The sequence below is a fragment of the Hemibagrus wyckioides genome, linkage group LG03 (genome assembly GCF_019097595.1).
Source record: "Hemibagrus wyckioides isolate EC202008001 linkage group LG03, SWU_Hwy_1.0, whole genome shotgun sequence".
NCBI classification, from domain to species: Eukaryota; Metazoa; Chordata; class Actinopteri; order Siluriformes; family Bagridae; genus Hemibagrus; species Hemibagrus wyckioides.
In genome coordinates, this window is record NC_080712.1 from 17,397,646 (window position 1) to 17,418,206 (window position 20,561).

Genomic DNA, 20,561 nt, shown 5'->3' on the forward strand with positions numbered 1-20,561 from the left:
TGTCACTCCAGTACATTCATGAATCACTACCACTTCCCAGAGAGCTGAGAGCTAAGCCCTTAGTATCTGACACAAATGTGATTATAATCTAATCCCAAAAGCCTAACAGCATGAGTGCTCAGTATGAGCTGTGCTGCACATTTTAGTTTAAGGTCAAATGCACTTAAAGTGAGTTATTATTTTTTACTGCAATCAGATTAATTTTCCAGTCCACAGTCTTTACAGTGATTTTGACTCCAAAAAATGTAGTTATGAAGTTATAAAAATGTAAAAGGTTTAATCTAAAATAGTTTTAACTAGTTCATGAGTCACAGATCCCTAGTGATAAGCCATCTGCTAATCTAGTGCTTGTAGGATTGGAAAGATGAGTAGTTACTTGAAGAAAGTAGGTGACAGATCCACCTGAGCCTGTATCTCTATCCACAGCCTGCACTTTAAATATACTGCTCCCAGAGGGTGTGTTCTGTACACACACACACACACACACACTGAAATAACTGTTCAAATTGTAAAAAAAAACAGATTGTTGTTTTAGTAAACAGTCACATGTACCTCAGGCACATCCACAATGGAGGGCAGGTTCTCAAACCGTGGCTCCTCATCATTGGCATCCATCACAAACACCCTCACTTTTTCCACTACCTTCACACAGCAGTTGACAGCATATTAGTTAACACATTTACAACAGCGAATTTCATGAAAGACTATGAAATGAGAAACCTACTTTATTAAACTTGTCGGAAATACTGACAAGGACTTCAATCTCATCCTGTATCTGCAAACATAATAAGATTATCAGAATTATCAATAGTATATCCATGTCTTTTCACAGAAATAGCTTATTTAGAATGGTTTAGAGGCCTACCTCTCTGTCAAGTTCATCTATCAGAGTAACTATTCCAGATATGGGATCAACACTAAAATATTCTTTAGCTCCTGGATCAAAGCCCAGGCCATATCTTACAGGCTGTCCCTCTGGATCAGTTCCATTCAGAACATATATATGTGTTCCTAAAGTATGGGAAACAGGATCAGTACTGTCATCAAAATCAACTAAAATAAATGCCATACTATGATTAAACTACTTCCTTCCTTTACTGTATAGTTTGTAATTTATGGTTTACATGACACACTCTAGACAGACCCCTAGACATGCTGTAAACATTTATCAGTTCTACAGCAGCCAAGTTAATGCTGTTTACTGTTAGCCAGAAAGCAGTTCACAGTTTAAATCTGTCTTCAGAGAGTGGCGCAACAGAAAAACATTTACCATATCAACTGGACATTGTGAGTTCAAACTCTGACAATACCACAGCTATCTGTCATCAAGAGCCAAGAGAGCAAAATTGGCTATGCTCTCTGGGTGGGAGGGATGGCATGCTCTCTCTCATGTCAATCACAGTGACACTCAGTCATGAGACAGTGAGATCATACATGCGATCTCACATAGCACTTTCCATTGAGTGTCCTACACTGCCCTGTAATGCAGCATAAACAACAGCGTGAAAAGATATGGGCATGTCTTGGAGGAAGTGCTTTGGTTTATAGCTTTAATATAACAAGGGAGAGCTGGCTGGTGAGTGGAATTGGGCAGGTAACCAATGTTCTTGTATTTAGGTGTGGTTGTGGGCATGTCTTGGAGGAAGTGCCTTGGTTTATAGCTTTAATATAACAAGGGAGAGCTGGCTGGTGGGTGGAATTGGGCAGGTGACCAATGTTCTTGTATTTAGGTGTGGCTGTGAGCATGTTTGTTTCAGTCTATGGTGTTATTTTATCCTGTAAAAATCGAAATACTGCCAAATACTGTATGATGTATCATTCTGTTATAGAGTAGCTCTCTTACCTGTCGGTGTGTCCTCTGAAAGACTGAATAATGCCAGATTACCATTGTTACTATGGGGCCCATTGTCATAGAAATATGGTGCGTAATCACTCTGTGCTGCGAAGGTGGAAATAAGAAATCATGTCTCACATACTGTTCATGTAAACATATAAGTGGTGTCTTACATGAGTAACTGACTCTTAATGCAAGCTACTGTTTTATACACTAGCCCTCCTGTGACTACTCACTTGCCTAGTCTTACTGGCACTGGAAACTCCTTAGTTATTATACAGTATAACGTCAAAAATTCACTGCCATGAAAAACAGTCATTCCCTGTAATATTTTTAAATCTGCAGATAAAAGCATTCCAGTTTCTCAGTGTAATGATCAAGAAACCACACATACTCACTTGCTACTGGTGCTAATGCAGATTTGTAGATAATAGAATATAGGAAAGACATAAATGCACACTGTATTAGTAGCAGGAATGAAATAGATTTCCAAAGACATTTTTTAAACACTAGATTATTAGTCTAAGATATTAAAGAATTGAATTTTACATACTCACCTAAATGAAAATGTACCAATAAAAGAAATTGTGGCAGTATCCTTTTAGCAATATTCATCCTAAAAAAGTGAAATAGTCCAAGAAAAGTGGCACTGGTTGAATCTAAGCAAGTGTCTCTTTGAAGGTGTTTTTTGTAGACTGAGGAGAGCTAAAGCTAATCCAATGATTAGTCTTAGACCAGGGCCATTTTTAACCCCTTTTCTATCTTGACTACATCAGCACCCACAGTGGCTTCTGAGATGTTCCTCTACACCTCTTCAGTATTTACACTATTTCTATTATTTTACAGCTACTTGTATACATATATTTTTTCTAACCAAAATATTTGTCCTTTTCATGAAAGTATAAATGCTTAACTACACTGATAATACATATTGAGTCAATGACTCTACAATATGCACTGGGAAAGATCCTCAAACATACAATAGTTTATCTGTAGATCAAATCATACATTATGCAAAACTAACAGCAGAAAGAAATAGTCTAAATGTGTGACTGGAGAATACGTAATAAAATAACAAAATAACAAAAATAGACATATTTAGTCTGGCTTGAAATAATCATTATGGGTGCATTTTACATCAAAGATTGACTTCACAGTTTATCTTAATTTTCCCTCTGTATTTTTCTGTTACCAAATGTAATGGCACATTTTACAAAAGTGTCAAAAGGCATCTTGATTCTGTTCTATAGGGAGTTGTTTTGTCCTAAACATATAGTGTATGAATTAATTTAAAATGTAAAATATATTAAGACAGAAGATATAAGGCAGTTATGTCAAACATACCTCTTGTAAGTGTCTATAAAAGGAATACAGTTAATCTCTTTTTGGTCAATGCTATTTGCAGTACTCTACAGTATGGTATGTAACTTCTCTCCTTAGTTAGAAATACATAACAGAGTGTGTGAAATTTGCTGTTACAAGCACCTTATCTTTACAGTAATAGATTTTTTAAAAATGACAGCTTTATACTCCCATTTAGGGTATGCTCACGCCCAAGGCAAAAAACAAGTACTTAGGTTACATCAGATCAGAAATACATGAATGGGAACAGACTGGAAACTGATGAGACCTGAGCTGAACATTTTCAAAAGATTTTTGGGCTAAACATTTGTGCACTATATTTAAAAAATAGTGTTTATTCTTTTTATGGTGTGCAAAGACCCCGGCCATTTTTTAAATCGACTGTTTGCTTTTTCTTTATTTTTCTTACATTTTCTTTGAAAATATATGATATAACCAGTTGCACAATAGTTAGAAGAACCACTTGAGATACTTGACTGATTTAGAATTATTTTATATGAGTAGCTTCTAAAAATGTCTTATATGACAATGTGCTTTTTTTTTTTGTTTTTACACAAATTATAAAACTAATCCAGAGCCCTATAATAGATTGTACATCACTGATCATTTAGCCGTGAGTGTTTTCCTTTGATTATTGCTAAAAGCTATTTTATTTCAGTTACACATTGCACTTACATTGAACATTTTTTATTCCGTATTTACATTTGAAACAGAAAAGCACCTGTGTAAATAAAATGACACACTTGCCAATTTACCTGAGTAAATATTTGTGGCTGTTGCTTTGCTTTCAGGTTTAATTTGAATGGAGCAGGCAGATGGCAGGCAAGCAGATTAACCCAGTGTAATCCTTCATCATCTCACAGTGCTCAGAGCCAGTCTACTGGGACAAATAAACAAGTCTAAAAAAAAAAAAAGATTTATGCAGGAAAAAGGATTTAAGCACTTAGGCTTGCACTGTGAATGTAGTCCTATATGTATAACATTACCAAAAATTGTTATTTCCAACTACAAACGTAGACCTTTTCAGATCTCAGTGACCCTCTAGGATTCCTAGAAAAATATGTGATGCAGTGCATCATCAGTCCAAATGAAATCCATTGCTCTATATGCTTCTCTACATGCGAGGAAATGAAAGGAATTCCCCAAGGTGCTCCAAGGTGTTTTTTGCCCCACCTCTCAGACAGCCTGTGGATAGATAGATAGATAGATAGATAGATAGATAGATAGATAGATAGATAGATAGATAGATAGATAGATAGATAGATAGATAGATAGATAGATAGATAGATAGATAGATAGATACAGTATCTCACAAAAGTGAGTACACCCCTCACATTTTGTTAAATATTTTATTATATCTTTTCATTTGACAACACTGAAGAAATGACACTCTGCTACAATGTAAAGTAGTGAGTGTACAGCCTGTATAACAGTGTAAATTTGCCGTCCCCTCAAAATAACTCAACACACAGCCATTAATGTCTAAACCGTTGGCAACAAAAGTGAGTACACCCCTAAGTGGAAATGTCCAAATTGGGCCCAATTAGCCATTTACCCTCCCCGGTGTCATGTGACTTGTTAGTGTTACAAGGTCTCAGGTGTGAATGGGGAGCAGGTGTGTTAAATTTGGTGCTCTACATAAAGATGGCCTAGGCTATAAGAAGATTGCCAAGACCCTGAAACTGAGCTGCAGCACGGTGGGCAAGACCATACAGCGGTTTTACAGGACAGGTTCCACTCAGAACAGGCCTCGCCATGGTCCACCAAAGAAGTTAAATGCATGTGCTCAGCATCATATCCGGAGGTTGTCTTTGGGAAATAGACGTATGAGTGCTGCCAGCATTGCTGCAGAGGTTGAAGGGGTGGGGGGTCAGCCTGTCAGTGCTCAGACCATACACCGCACACTGCATCAAATTGGTCTGCATGGCTGTTGTCCCAGAAGGAAGCCTCTACTAAAGATGATGCACAAGAGAGTGCAAGGTCTCTAACATCCACCAGCTCTGTGATTGTCATCATGGAGGAGTGGAAGAGGACTCCAGTGGCAACCTGTGAAGCTCTGGTGAACTCCATGCCCAAGAGGGTTAAGGCAGTGCTGTAAAATAATATTGACACTTTGGGCCCAATTAGGACATTTCCACTTAGGGGTGTACTCACTTTTGTTGCCAACAGTTTAGACATTAATGGCTGTGTGTTGAGTTACTTAAAGCGGACAGCAAATTTACACTGTTATACAGGCTGTACACTCACTACTTTACATTGTAGCAGAGTGTCATTTCTTCAGTGTTGTCACATGAAACGATATAATAAAATATTTACAAAAATGTGAGGGGTGTACTCACTTTTGTGAGATACTATAGATAGAAAAACAAAACTCATTTTATTAAAACATATATTAAAAATAAAAAGCCTTTTTCATCCATGAGTCAGCTATGTTATCCTAACTTAAGAGAGATTAGGAAGAATGGTTTACTCAAGGAGAAGACGCTTGTCTGACAAGCTTTACTTTCAGAGTCCTCCATAAACAGACAAAGTACATTTTCCTTGGCAGTAGAAACTTTGTTTCTTATGCTCATTGTGTGACATATTAGATTATGATTTTCTCCTTCAGGTTTCTGGTACTTAATTGTGTGCATGCACATTGGACTGGTCACACTTGTATAATCATAAAGCTCTTCAGGGAATAGTACCATAATATTCCTGGGGGAACAATTGCTCAATTTTTTTTTACAAAGCATTTTTATTAAAACATATCAATGTGAATGTGAACCATAAAGGCATTAAGCGCTGTCTCAATCACACAATCCTTTCAGTGCACTGAAATGTTCATTCCCTTACTGAAAATAGTTTCTGAAGCCTCTCAGCTTATCATTCTACTAGTTAGCCTATGATTCTGTTTGAAGTACTATGAACACATGATAAAAATAAAAAATTAAATATTTTATATATTTTATAATTTTACAGTGAATGATGAAGAAATAGGAATGTCAGTGGAAATTGAGTCATCAGTGTCTCAATCTGCAGTAAGCCAGGGTCCTTACCAGTGCCCCAACCTATGTGCATGATATACTGATTTACCACCTAAGGAGCTGATTGAGATGTGCCCATGGGTTCTACTGTAGCCGGCCACTAGAGCGCGCCTGAGACACATTTCAACTGCTCACACTTTTGTATGAGCAGGGGCGTAATTTCCATTTTTCAAAATCCCATTTGTGTCCCCCCCACTTTTCAAATTGGTCATCGCCATGGAGGAGCAGGACCGAGCAGGACACAGAGAGTCTGCCTGTGTCGATGCACATGTCCATGTCCAGGATCGTCGCGTGCACAGTCACACAAAATAGCTCACTGAAAGGTGTAATGAACAGGTATCGATGAAATGCCAGAAGTGGTGGTAATATATGACTTTAATGTCATCATGGATGAAAAGAAAGAAAGGAGATGTGAGGTGGTCGACTCAATGGTTCACTACGCCATTTTTATTTATTTCCTATTTTACTCATTTAATATTCAATATTTATTGTCCCACAGTTTTTATTTAATAATGGCAGGGATGTATCCAAATGTAATCAAACATCACAGTGCTCCAGAGGGTTTCACATGGACATCGCTGTACAAACTAAAAGGAATCAAATCTGTCCAGTGAGTTGAGTTACAGACATTAGATTCTGTGTTAAGTTTTTATTTCCAAATTGACTTTCCTAAAATACATCTTTATGTACTGATTTCTATTACTATTATTCCTAGTCTATAATATTCATTGCTTCTTATGCACAGTGCTGGGATAAGCCAAAATTGTTACTAAGCATTAGTCACTTCCAGTTACTTCCATGCCTTACTACTATAACTACACTTTATGGCTGAAAGTATCCAATTGATTGAATTTAGGTGTTTCATCCACACCTATTACTATAGGGTACATCAAATCAAGCACACAGGAATCTCCATGCATATTCATGGACAAAGGCAGTAGAATGGATCGTACCGAAGAGCTCAATGACATTAAATGTGGTATTCTCAAAGGATGCCATGTTTGCCATACATCATTCCTTGAAATTTCCACCCTTCTAGATCTGCCCTGAGCAACTGTAAAAGCTATTATTTTGAATGGAACAACAGCTTAACTACAAAGCAACAGACACACACAAACTCACAGAACAGGGCTGCAGAGTGCTGAAGTGCGCAAAGTGTAAAAATTCCCTATCCTCAGTTGTATCACTCACTACAGTGTTCCAAATTCCCTCTAGAGCAAATATCAGCACAAGCACTGTGAGTCAGGAGCTTCATGAAATGGGTTTCTGTGGCCACACAGCAGCACACAAGCCTAACATAATTATGCGCAATGCTGAGCATGGGCTGGAGTGGTGTAGTGCCACTGGTCCCCGGAACAGTGGAAACATGTTCTTTGGAATGATGAATCCTGCTTCATTATTTAGCAGTCCAATGAACAAATCTGGGTTTGACAGATGGCAGGAGAACACTATCTATTGGAATTATTGGTGCTAGCAGTAAACTTTGTTAATGAAGGATAATGGTTGGATGGGTTTGGTGTGTAGGAAAGCTAGTGGCCTGCATGGAGCCCTGAGCCCACTCAAGCCCATGGAATAGCTATGGGTTGAATTGGAACACTGACTGTGAGCCAGGCCTTTTCATGCAGCATCACTGATCAACCTCACAAATTCTTTTTTAGTAAATAGGTACAAATTCTCACAGATGTCCAATATTGTGTAGAAATCCTTGGCTTGGTTTTGGAATGGAATGTCTAACAATCTCATTTAGGGTATGATGGTCAGGTCTCCACTTTAGTTTTGGGCATATAGCCATATAGTAGCAATGTGTAAAAAGAATTTGTACCACATTTTGACTATTTCACTTAAAAACAAAGCAGGATATTTTGTTAACAGTGAGCCTTCTTCCTGCTCATGTCATGTGTACATGACTTGTGTTTTGACATCGGACATTTCGAGACGTTTGACGAGAGGTTCCAGCTGGAGAAACATTACATGAAGTTGGCAGACAGGACTAGAGCAAGTGGAGTAGTGCAGAGAAGAGGTGAGGTGGAAATGTACCTGACTGACAGTAAGGGACATTAAGTGAAGACAATGCTTAAGATAGTGCTGTACATCCCTCTGTATCCACAGGACATCTTCTCTGTTAAAGCAGTGACAACAAATGGTGCCTCAGACACTTTAGACAAGAACATGAACTCATCCACTTAAACAGTAACAGGTCTGACATAAAAGATTATAATAAACTTCACCATCTACTGTAAGTTAGGAGAATGATCGCTGTAATGAAGGTTATGACATTCAAACCTGACACAAAATCCCTAGTCATTGCAGTTATGATGATGCTACCAAATTGCACAATGTAGTAGAGGGACTACAGTAAACCTAAAATCTGACTTCTAACCACAAGGGAAATTTGTCCAGAATAGTAACAGAGAATGTGATACACAAGCAAAGAACTAGTGCACACTGACTTAGCTAATCCTTCTGACCCAAAGGCTAAATATGGCTTTATGTATACTTTAGCATTCACTGATGGTTCACTGACAGTGTAGTGTTTGTCTGCTTTCCAAAGTCTAAAACTGACGCTGTTAAAGCAGAGATTAGGAAAATTCCTTGTCGATATAGCCACTCATAGAAACATAAAGCGTGTTAGGTCAGATGAAGGTACTGAATTAACAGTCAAAGAGTTTCAATAACTGCTCAGCAAACTGCTCTATCCCTGCATAAGAGACATCAGCACTCTGTTCACCTCTTCACATGAAACTGCTGAGAGAAACTGGAGAACCCTGTTTGATGTATGCACTTTGAAAGAAATTTAACCAAGATGTTGTGGACATATGCTGTAAAGACTGCTGCAGTAATTTGCAACAGATGCTCTAATAGTCGACTACAGTAAACCCTGTACTATATGTTGACAGGAAGAAATCCTAACCTTTATTTGGTTTTGTGTGCTGTGCTTGCAAACATTAAGAGAGAAAGCTAGACTGACCTTTAAATGGCTGATGATGATTTTCATGGGAATCTACCCTCCATATCAAAAACAGACATTTGCAGATCAAGATAGTGCTTAAAAAGAAGGAAATCACCATAATGCAAGTTATTCTTATGGACATAGTATAGCTCCTCAGTATCTGAAAATGTTTCCAAACAATGTTGGCTACTGTTAATGAGTGTATAACATACCACAAACCTTTGAGGAGGCTAAGAGTTTAACTAAGTCAGATGTTTGTGTTACTGCTATGAAAGAGGAAATGGATTCCCCTTGGGAAAATGACACATTTACTTGAACCACATGCAAATGAGTAAACATGCAGTGGCTCGATATGTGGCCAAATGTCATGGTGGGAGTAGACAACAAAGAGACTCTCTCTCCAACATCAAATCTTACTTCAGTACATAACTTGATGTAAATGGCAACACAATATGTCCTTTAACTCCATCAGATTGATGTGAAAACTACCTTTTTGTAAATCTCTTTGAGATTTACATAGAACAACCATAAGGAATAAGTGAAGGACTGTTAGTCTGTAAACTGAACAAATCATATGGTTTCAAACAGTCAGGAGACAGAAACTGCAACAAAACATGATCACATGATTACCTTATTGAAAATGATTTTGCACATAATTCAGCTGAACTGGCCAAGAGAGAGTGATACTGGAAATGTGGGTTTATAATCTGATTTTTGCTGCCAATATCCCTGATTACTGAATGATGTGAAAACAATGTTGATGAAGAGGTTCAAAATAATGAACAAAAATGAAGTTCATTGCCAAGATATTAAAAAGATTCAATATGTCAGACTGTGAACCCAGGTCAACACCATTTTAACACCAGTGATTGTGATCCTGTTGATCCCAGAAGGTATCTGGAAGCAGTAGGTAGCCTCAGATAATGATGTGTACTAGAAATGATCTAAGTTGGGTTGTCAGTAAGGTATTCAATACACTCCAAACATGTGATGAGGGTATCAGCCAAAACTTGTGGCATACAGTGATGCTGATTGGGCATCTGGTCTAAACAGGACACTGTCTTAGTCTTACTGAATTCTCCACTACTTTTCACTACCACTAATTTTCTGCCACCCACAAAAAATATATGTCTTTTACTGTAGTTGAACAGAATAGATCATGACTCTAAATATGCACCAGTAAAAAGCTTGGAGAATAACCAATGTGTCATTGTTCTCTCCAAAAAACTTAGTTGCTTGCCAAGGGTTAAGCATGTTGTCATAATATATAATTTCATTATATCAGCCTCAATAATGGCCAAGTGATAATTGAGTATTGTCCCACAAAAAGAGATGGTGGCAGATATTATGATTAAACCAGTGTCATAATTTAAACTTAAGGGGGAAACGTAAGAACTTGTTTAGTATGTAAATCCAGAACAAGAGAGGAGCAATTTTATAGTCATAGGTTGTTACAATGATATACGGTATTGTAGAGCACATGGGGCTGTTAAGAGTTGAAATAGGTGTGCCCTTATACTGCTTATGTCATGTGGGTACCTTTCCTTAAATGGATATATGCCTGGAAATATATACATCTGGCTCAAATAACACCATGGAAGTGTGAGCATGCTTCTGTTTTTTATATATATATTCTGTATATTTGAACATATTTGTATTTAATATATATATATATATATATATATATATATATATATATACATGAAATTCACAAACTTTTCACAGTTTTGGGGGTGGGATTTGGGCGTGGTGTAAGACACCCTCCTCTTTACCTCTCCAGCTCCCCTGAATCTACACGTGGAAAGTCACCCTGAAGAGAAACAGAGCATCGCTTGTAAGCTCCGCCACGAGGGGCTTCATACCACGTGACCACGCTGAAAGCCTTCTCAGCACCGCGGCTACTTTGCAATAAGACTGTGCAGCAAAAAAAAAATATATATATATATATTATAGAGAGAGAGAGAGAGAGAGAGAGAGAGAGAGAGAGATTTCTTTTCCCTACAAGGATGTTAAAAGTTTTGGATTACTTCACAGCTTGCCTGGATGCATAACATCTTCATACGTTTTAAACAGGGTTAATTTAGAAAACTTTCTTTTAAGCCAATCGAACAGTGGACACGTTCACGCTGAAGCCGGCTTTTACTAGCAGCACGTCTGAGTGCACGTGGACTTTTTGGTGTGCGGAGCGCGAGCGCAGGCATGCGGCAGCGCAATGAGCCATGAAACATCTCGCAGAGTCCAGAGCGTCTGAAAGGAGAAAGGTATGACTACACAGAAAACTGTCAGACCTCAAACAGGAGGTAGTTTTAAAGCATTTAGGCTTTGGAGATTTTTCCAATTTTTCCTTTTAGTGAAATGAGTGTGCACAGTACTCAACAGTTCTAACACTATTGTCAGTAGTGGTAATAAGACTATTGTCACTAATTAGCACTTTTCTGAGTGTAATTCGATTAATTAACATATTCATACTGAACATAAAGCTATGACAACTGTTGTCAATGACAAACACTTACAAGTTTCAAAGCTTGCTTGTACTGAACTCCTAATTTTGGGAGGAAAATGATATAGAGTTTTATATGGACCGACAAACAGTGTGCCTATTGTGACTCCATATATCCCCATGTACAGCAAAAACTATGAATACTGAAATCTGACCACTCATGATGTGTACCAGATTGTCCATTTAAAAAAAAGTCATTAAGCATATTATTATCCCACTATTAAACACTTTAATATTAGTGTTTTTATAAAAAAAAAAAAGTGTGATTTGGGGTTTTTAATTTATTCAAAACTGGAAATCAACAGAAAGTTTAAAATTTAGAGTATTATTCCCTCCATGGGAATAAATAAATACCGATGGATTTAATCTAAAATTTCTTGTTAATTTTTACACAAACTTGTGGAGTCTGTGCCAGCTTTAGTGCACTGTCATTAAAGAAAAAGATATTCTGATATTCATGTAAATATTTCTAAGATTCGAATTTTTACATGTTATTGCTGATATCATTTGTAATAAAAAAAAAGACTTGTCTATCGTTCAAAAAGTCTTTTTTATATTCATATACAGACAGATAAATCACATCAGTTCAGCATTCAGTGAACTTACACTCACTGTTGCTTGTTGATCAGCTACTGATTCTCCCAGTGCATCATTTACAAAATGTCATTTTTAACACTGTCATAAATTAGGTGCAGGGGGCAGTTCATGGTAGCTTCCTCTGGGTCCTCCACATTCTTCAAAACTATATGTGGCTAATCTAATTTGCCCCACAGATGTTAATGGAAGTGTGAATGTGTGTGTGCGTGGTGTCCAATGACAGACTGTTGTCCCATCTAGGATTTATTCCCAATTTACACGTAGTGTTCCCTGGATATGATCTGGATCGACTGCAACCATATCCTGTATAAAGTACCTACTGAAATGAATGAATGACTGGATATAATGAATAAGAATTTAATGTTTTTGTACTGAAGTTCAGAAATGCTTGGTATACAAATACAGTATGTATGAAATACCTGTTGAATAAAAAATCAAAAAGCCAACAAAAATACAGTTTATGCCAAAAAAAATATTATAAGCTAAATATTGACTCTAAGAACTGACGTTGTTCGAAATATCAGTCAGCTTCTATGTGCTTGTGTAGGCTTCTTGCCATCTCTTTCCTTACCTCCTCTGCCACAGTGTTCCCCTGGCACATCTGCACCTTGTGGGCCCAAGAAGCATCAGTGAGCCTGTCACTGCTGATTGTGGATTTATATTGCACAAGAACTCCCACTAAACAGTGCCTGTCTCCCAGGATGTGCCATCACGCACTGCTGAACCACAAAGCACTCAGTAATGAAACAAGACAAAAACACAGCGCTGCAACATGCTTCTCACACTCATAGAGCTTATACCTCTGTGATACTGATCCCTGCTTTTGCACTGTGTGGCATGTTTCTTGTCATATAATCGCAATGATATATATAAAGCAATAACAAACGAATAGAACTTGACCACGATATGACTATCGGCCTTCTGAACACTGCAAAATTACTAAAAAAAATACTAGTTCTAGCAAACATTTAACAGCTATCAGTTCATTTTAAATATTATATTTTCTGATAGAGCTTAATTTTATCACAAGTTTTATTTGAATGAGATTAAAATACAGTGTGGTTGCATAAATAACTGAATTATCATGTTACTTCATTTTCCCTTTTCATATCATGCCACTTTCAGTCTAGAGCTCAGCAGTTAATGTAATTTGTATTTGAATAATAAACAGAGTGATGTCCGTTTCTGCTTCAGCAGATCATCAGATTTGTCAAATGCTCCAGTGGGTTTTGAATATGTAAAGATCTCGGCTAAGACGCTACTGCTGACAGTTTGATTGCTATAACATAATAAGCTCGCATAACTGGTTTATATTTACTTACAGAGCAAACTATCATTCACTGTCGGCCTGAAAATTGTGTCTTTTCCTAAATGATATGCTTTGTGCAGATAATTTACTTACTTGATGGACCCAAATAGTGGAAAGATTCTGCTTAGATTTTATCTGACGGTTGGTTTGACTGAAAACACTACATTTGACAGTGTACTACACATGCTTCGTATGGTTTTGCAAACAGATGTTAAAAGACAAGCAGTGGTTGGAACTTGTTTGGGGCCAAATATTTTGGAAATAACAACATTCGTTCCATACAAAAGTATTTTAGTTCTAAAAAGGAGTTGTTCCACTGGTTAGTGATAGTTATTATGTTTGTTTATGTTTTCTGATGGTTATCTAAGAACAAAGTAGGCAAATACACAAAGTAGGCAATGGATTTGTAAGGATGGTGCTTTCTAGTAATATCTAAAATTCATAGATTTATAGCCACTAGTCAAAATTATATGTTGTTTATTAATTGTTGTGGTATAAATAAGTGGAATAAATATACTTTGGGAAATGCTTTTTTTTACTCATAACAACACATCTTAAAGTGTTTCATTCCTTACTTATTTAATGTTGCTTTGTTATATGATGATTCGATCCTGCTGTGTGCATACACAATAAACATATTGAATAAAACATAGATCCAGTGCAGTGTACCATTTTAATAATAATGGTAGGCAGCTGAATGAAAATACTGACGTTCAGAAATCACATGTTATGTAATTGGCACCAATAAAATAAACAAAGGGATCTTAGATCTCAATTTTCTTCATTCTTTATACAGGCCAACAGTATCTAACAGTAAACCTGATTAAAAAATATAAATGAAACTGCTTAGTCTGCTTAGTGTTTTGAATGTTAAGAAATGCCTTCAGTTGGATTGAGAAGATTTTATTAACATCTGGTGTGTTTTAGATTTATCTAGAGAATGTCTGGCAAAATATTCATCACATTCTCCTACACTGTAGGCGGTGGCAGGGAGCGTCACAGCATGTGTTCCTCTGAGTCGTACTGCAGAGCTCTTACTCTCAGGGCTCATGTGCTCTGGGCCTGTTCTTTATTAAGAGAGCTCATAGGGCGGTGCCACAGTTATACTGTCCTCAGCTGAATATACTCAGGCCTCTAAACAAGGCATTCTATCCTGCTGAACGCATTTCAACTCCTCACTGCTATTAGTGGGAAGGTGATGACAGTAGTTGCTATTTATTGGATCCTGAGGAACAAAGCTCAGGTTGTCCCTCTGTGCTGACTCTCTCAGCTGTGCTAAATAGTCATGAAGCTCTCATTGTTAGCTGCCTAATTTATAACACAAGCAGCTGTTTAGCTTATTAGGTATATTTTGGATAGCTTGTAATCTAAACCACTATGTACAATGCAATGCAATATACAGTATAAAGAATGTAGGAAAGAATAAGATATTTTTGTATTTTCTTATGTTGTGGCTTTAGGTAGGTTGGCTGTACGTCATGTCCTGACATGAGATGAACCTAAATAGCTACACATACAGACTGTGGAGGGATTGCCAAACAGAATCCTATTCAAGAATGAGGAATAAATATGTTATCTTCATCATCTGCATTGTGGCCCTCGTCATCATTGAAAAGGAAAACAATATTATCTCAAGGTGAGCTCTTTGATCTTCACTTACTACTCAGTTATTTATCATATATTACTCAGTGCTATGATGAATTATTCAGTAACTACCTTGAAACTAAATAGGAAAATGATGTGAGAATCCAGTGATATGTTCAAATTTAGTGGATATAATGTTTTCTGGCTCTTACAGGGTCTCTGACAAGCTCACACACAGACAGACACAACAAACCCCAGACCCTCTTTCTTTCTTCAATGGCTCCAGTTTGTATGACAGTGAGATGAGTATAAATTCCACACAGTTTGTAGATGCAGACCAGACTGGTCAAAAGCACATTCTCTTATTGGCCACAACTCGCACTGGATCCTCCTTTGTAGGTGAGCTTTTTAACCAGCTTGGCACCAACATGTTCTACCTGTTTGAGCCACTGTGGCACATAGAGAAGACACTTTCAGAGGACACAGGGATCCCCAATTCCAACATCTCATCTGTTGCATACCGGGACGTGCTGCTAAGCCTATTCTCATGTGACTTCTCGCTGCTGGAGAGCTTCATCAGCCCACCCCCTCTTGAGCATGTCACTCCAGCTCTGTTCCGCCGTGGTTCTAGCATGGCGCTGTGTGAGGAGCAGGTGTGCACACCAGTGCAGAAGAATGTTTTTGAGAGGTATCACTGCAGAACACGCCGCTGTGGCCCTCTCAACTTCACCTTGGCCTCACAGTCCTGTCTGAGGAAGAAGCACAGGGCCATCAAGACGGTTAGGGTTCAGCAGCTGGACTCACTCCGTTTGCTAGTGGAAGATCCTAGATTTGATATTAAGGTTATACAGCTGGTGAGAGACCCACGTGCTGTCCTGGCCTCAAGAATGGTAGCCTTTTCTAGCAAATACCAGACTTGGAAAAGTTGGGCAGCAAATGGAGATGTACCCATTGATGATGAAGAAGTGAAACGGCTGCAAGGAAATTGCAATCAAATCCGCGAGTCTGCCGAGCTGGGCTTGAGCCAACCGGATTGGCTGGAAAATCGCTACATGCTTGTGCGCTATGAGGACATTGCCAGATACCCCGTGCAGAAAGCGGCTGAGATGTATGGGTTTACTGGGATTCCATTCACATCACATGCAAGGGAATGGATCATTAAGAACACACATGCTTCAGAGGTTGCCAGTGGAGTGTATTCTACACAGAAGAACTCTTCAGAGCAGGTAGAAAAGTGGCGCTTCAGTATACCCTTCAAATTAGCCAAAGTTGTGCAAGAGGTTTGTGGGCCGACTATGGAGCTATTTGGATATCGATTTGTTGACAGTGAGGAGACACTACTTAATAAGTCTATTAGCTTGCTTGAAGAAAAACGGTTTAATTTTTCATATGTTACAGATTTTTACTTATAGTTTTAGCAGTAACTAGGGTTACAGATGTTAAACAGAGCAGTGAATGTATTTTCAAATGCATAAATACCACACTGGAGCACAGATGTTGTATGCCTTCAGCGCTTACCTCATGGTTTAGCTTTAATCAAAGTGCATTCAGTTTGGTTCGACTAATTAAGATACTGAATGATTAATTAATTGTATTTGCTGCTTGTGTTTGAAAAGGGATTTTATTTGTATGAGTAAATTAGGTTGTTGTTTTTAGTCCTGGAGACACTTTTAGCCAAACACTTTTACCTAAGTTGTTTTTGTGTCTTTTATAGTTTCTTTGGAAATTTTGTGATGCTGGACAAAACTGTTTTCTTAAACAGCATAAATGTGCGTTTACTGTTTGTGTTCCGAACACAAAATGAAGACAAAGCCAGAATGAGACTTTTGCACAAGACTAATGGATACTAGATACAACTTCAAAGCAGGAGCTGTTAAACAGTTCATTTAAAGTGAAATGTTAACAGGTCATCCTGTAAGGCAACTGTTATAACTTTATAACGTTAAACTTTTTTTTTTCCTTTTCTGGTTTTCTGGTTTCTGTGTTTTAATATTTGGATTAAATGTGCATTACTGGATGATGTAAAATGGGGGAGATAGATAAATAATATTTCATAAATAATTAATAAATAAAATAACACAAGAAGTAGGATGGTTTAATAATCTAAAAATAAAAGACAATGATGCAGATACTTTGGCAAAGGAAGAGTGGATTTTATAATGTATAAATATAATGCTAGCTCATTTAAAGTCATACAACATATATACCAACAATCTACATCTGACTGATTTCTTACAAATTGACAGTACTTATGACTGTTGTTTATAAATAAAATTAAATGAATGTGACTTAGCACTGTGAACTGTCCCAAAACATTGGTGTTATTTCAGATATTTTGGGTGTGCAAATTCTCCATGGTTCAAATCACTTGACAATTTGATGCAAAAAACAAAAATTGTATCAAAAAAATCCCGAACTGTAGTCCGAACATGAATATGTAACCATAATTTGTCTTTGTAACTCCAATGAGGACATGTTTGTTTCTAGTACTAAACTTTTTTCACCAAGCTTTAAGTTACATTTTGAATTATTAGAGATGCAAAACTAATTGTGTACAATTGGTTCTTAACTTCAGTCCTAGGAATATGCCGTGCAGTACAGGTTATATTTTCCCTACAATAAAACACCAGGCCAATTTAGTTAATGGTTTGTTAATGAGCTGATGAGTGGTGTTGGATCAGGAAAAACAAAAAATGTGCAGACTCGAACTAGAACTGGAATTTAGAAGCAGGGGCACCATAATTGTGGAAATTGTGTAGGGACTGAATGATTCCAGGTGACTGGAGTTAGACAGAGGTCCTGAAACACGTGCCTTAAAGAAGAGCTTGTTGAAGTGGAGTAGGGTGGAGTGAGGGGTGAAGGTGGGCACCATGGTGATGCAACCAACTTGAATATGTAGCAACATTTTTATGGTGTGCCTTTTTTTAAGAAACATGTAAAATCAGATGTGTCACAAATTCCCAATGAAGCCATGGAGCATTAATCATTCTGTGTTAACCACTGACCTCATAAAGGACCGTGTGTAATAAAAGACAGGGAGACCAGTGAAGTCAAACATGACCAACTGTTTTTATTTTCGTTTCCATGGATGTTTTTCTTGAACTCATTTTGTGCTGTCTTAGAGTGTACTTCATGTCCCTATCTTATAAGGCTGCATTGTGCATAGAGGCAAGCTCGTGGGACACATGGCTCCTCGTGTGTGTACGTGTGTGTGTGTGTATGTGGCTGTGCTGTGTTTTCAGGACATGCTGCGCCCTCTCTGAGAGCTGCTCGGAGCAAATTGAGGCTCACCCAGCTGCTGAACGGCTCTTTCATACAGCCCCTCTCCCCACCACCTCCACAGCACACAGACCTGCCTATTCAACACTCAGCAGCTCCAAAAACCTGGGACACACACTGGCAGTCTGTGAAGACATTACTGCACATTTAGTAAAATTACAGTTTATTAGTAAGTAGATTATTCATGAATGGCATAGTGAAATAAACTGTGTTGTATAAATGTCTCTCTTCAAACTAGCAGAGTAACTGATTTCAAAAGAAATTGTTGCAGTGAAAAATGACACAAAGAAGTTTATGTGCATGCAAAGGCTGGGCCTGAGATAAACAAAGAGTTTTTTTTAGTAAAGCTAATGTTTAGTTCATAGCTGGTAGCACTTTTTTTTATCTTTGACTTCAGTGTTTTTCCTGAGCTTTCCACAGGGACAAAGAAAGTAACTGCTGGCCAGACTTATGGGGGAAGAGAGCAAATTCAGTCCACATTTACTCTGATGGCCTCTGCTGCCTGTATAAAGAAGCCTTGTCTCCATTTGATTAACATCAGAGAAATCAAAGATCAACATACTGATACAATTAAACTAAATATAACTACATCACAAAGATTGTCTCTCTTAAAAAACTGGTACAAACAGATTATACAAAATAAATATTACACATAATGATTCACACCTTCCACCGAGTCCCCACATATGTATTGAAAACTTGTGGCCTGAAAAGGCTCAATGTGTAATTCTTTCCACAGTGATCTCAACAAGGAGGTGCCAATAATACTGAATTTACTGTTCTGCATAATAAATTTTATTTTTTTTTTACTATTCAACCAAATGTTTTTATGTTCAAATAAAACTATATTTTTAAGTTCAAAATATCACTGCATATACTCTTAGGAAATTTTCAAGGCATATTGAGCATTGGAGAAGCCTTCAGAGTTTCTATGTAGCATAGTTTCTGTTAATGTTCCCTTACCCTTAAGGATCTCGTGAACCCTTAAAAATCATTCCCATTATTTTGATGGGAGTTTGTGTATAATTTTATATATTCATGAAGGCCATTTTTGTATTCATTTTATGAGTAGGGGATTTCTAGGTTTCAGCGGTGAGACACAATAAAAGCTATGGCCGTAAATGCGTTGCTGCTGTCATTGTCATTACCTTACCATTACATTACCATTACCTTGTCAGAAACCTTAACATCTACTGTAGAAAAACATGTACTGTCCCCACATAATTTATTTTATGCTCAAAGTATCTTAGAATTTTTAATTAATAATTATATGTATATATTTATATATACATATACATATATATATATATATATATATATATATATATATATTATACATATACACTAGTATGTTATTGGTAGCTGTGCTAAGACCTTACTGATGCATGTATTGAGAGGCTGATATTCATTCATTTTACTCTTATATTGGCCTTTTGCAAAAATAGTACAAAGAGCCATTATACAATTATAATCAATACCTATAATCAAACAGCAGAGGGCAGTGGCGTTCTTCCTGTCTGCCTTTCAAACAAACAGAAGCCAAGTTTTGGTTTTGTTCTTGTTTTCCAAAACATGAGCTCAAAATCATGATAAATTATGAACGACTATGGTTAAGACAAGGAGCTAGTTTTCCTTACAACATTATTCATACAACATTATTCGTATATATATATATATATATATATATATATATATATATATACACACACACACACACAGAGAGAGAGAGAGAGAGAGAGAGATAATTAACCCAATCAAATTTATTGGGTATTTGACCTTTCCCTTACTTAATATTAAAGACTGTGTGTGCAGGTTTATAGATTTGTTTGCCTATCTTCAATGTTCTGTAGGATAGGTGTGTGTGTGTGTGTGTGTGTGTGTGTGAGAGAGAGAGAGAGAGAGAGAGAGAGAGAGAAAGAAAGAAAGAAAGAAAGAAAGAAAGAAAGAAAGAAAGAAAGAAAGAAAGAAAGAACACCATGTCCTGAGTGGATGTAAGGAAACTCCGGTCTTTAATGAGTGTTAGTCCCAGCACTAATCCACAGTTAATAGGCATATAGGCAGAGCTGACCTCTCCTTTCACCCTATTTCTTATAAATAGACCACACTCACTGTTAAACATT

At 37.3% G+C, this 20,561-nt stretch overlaps 2 protein-coding genes across 5 annotated transcripts in view; one reads left to right on the top strand and one right to left on the bottom strand.

Moving 5' to 3' along the window:
- cdhr1a (cadherin-related family member 1a) overlaps window positions 1-20,561 on the bottom strand; it is a 41,552-nt gene that overhangs the window by 10,125 nt on the left and 10,866 nt on the right. Inside the window, exons 1-10 of one of the 3 annotated variants that reach the window (XM_058386553.1) lie at window positions 12,841-12,957; window positions 4,183-4,381; window positions 3,952-4,073; window positions 2,392-2,450; window positions 2,233-2,244; window positions 1,844-1,939; window positions 866-1,011; window positions 721-775; window positions 553-638; window positions 377-463 (exon numbers count right to left, since the gene is read on the bottom strand). In XM_058386553.1, the coding sequence (XP_058242536.1) occupies window positions 377-463; window positions 553-638; window positions 721-775; window positions 866-1,011; window positions 1,844-1,939; window positions 2,233-2,244; window positions 2,392-2,449 (540 nt within the window). In that variant the 5' untranslated portion in view covers window position 2,450; window positions 3,952-4,073; window positions 4,183-4,381; window positions 12,841-12,957. Of the gene's footprint in view, window positions 1-376; window positions 464-552; window positions 639-720; window positions 776-865; window positions 1,012-1,843; window positions 1,940-2,232; window positions 2,245-2,391; window positions 2,451-3,951; window positions 4,074-4,182; window positions 4,382-12,840; window positions 12,958-20,561 lie in introns of those variants that run through there. The other 2 variants (XM_058386552.1, XM_058386554.1) reach the window with 2 other exon arrangements.
- chst3a (carbohydrate (chondroitin 6) sulfotransferase 3a) lies at window positions 10,987-19,650 on the top strand. 2 transcript variants are annotated; one of them, XM_058386557.1, is made up of 4 exons: window positions 10,987-11,433; window positions 15,039-15,214; window positions 15,377-16,388; window positions 18,405-19,648. In XM_058386557.1, exons 2-4 carry the CDS (start codon window positions 15,072-15,074, stop codon window positions 18,423-18,425), a joined length of 1,176 nt encoding a protein of 391 aa, XP_058242540.1. In that variant the 5' UTR covers window positions 10,987-11,433; window positions 15,039-15,071; the 3' UTR covers window positions 18,426-19,648. The 2 variants fall into 2 exon arrangements, with proteins under 2 accessions (XP_058242540.1, XP_058242538.1); XM_058386555.1 differs by having other exon boundaries at window positions 15,377-19,650.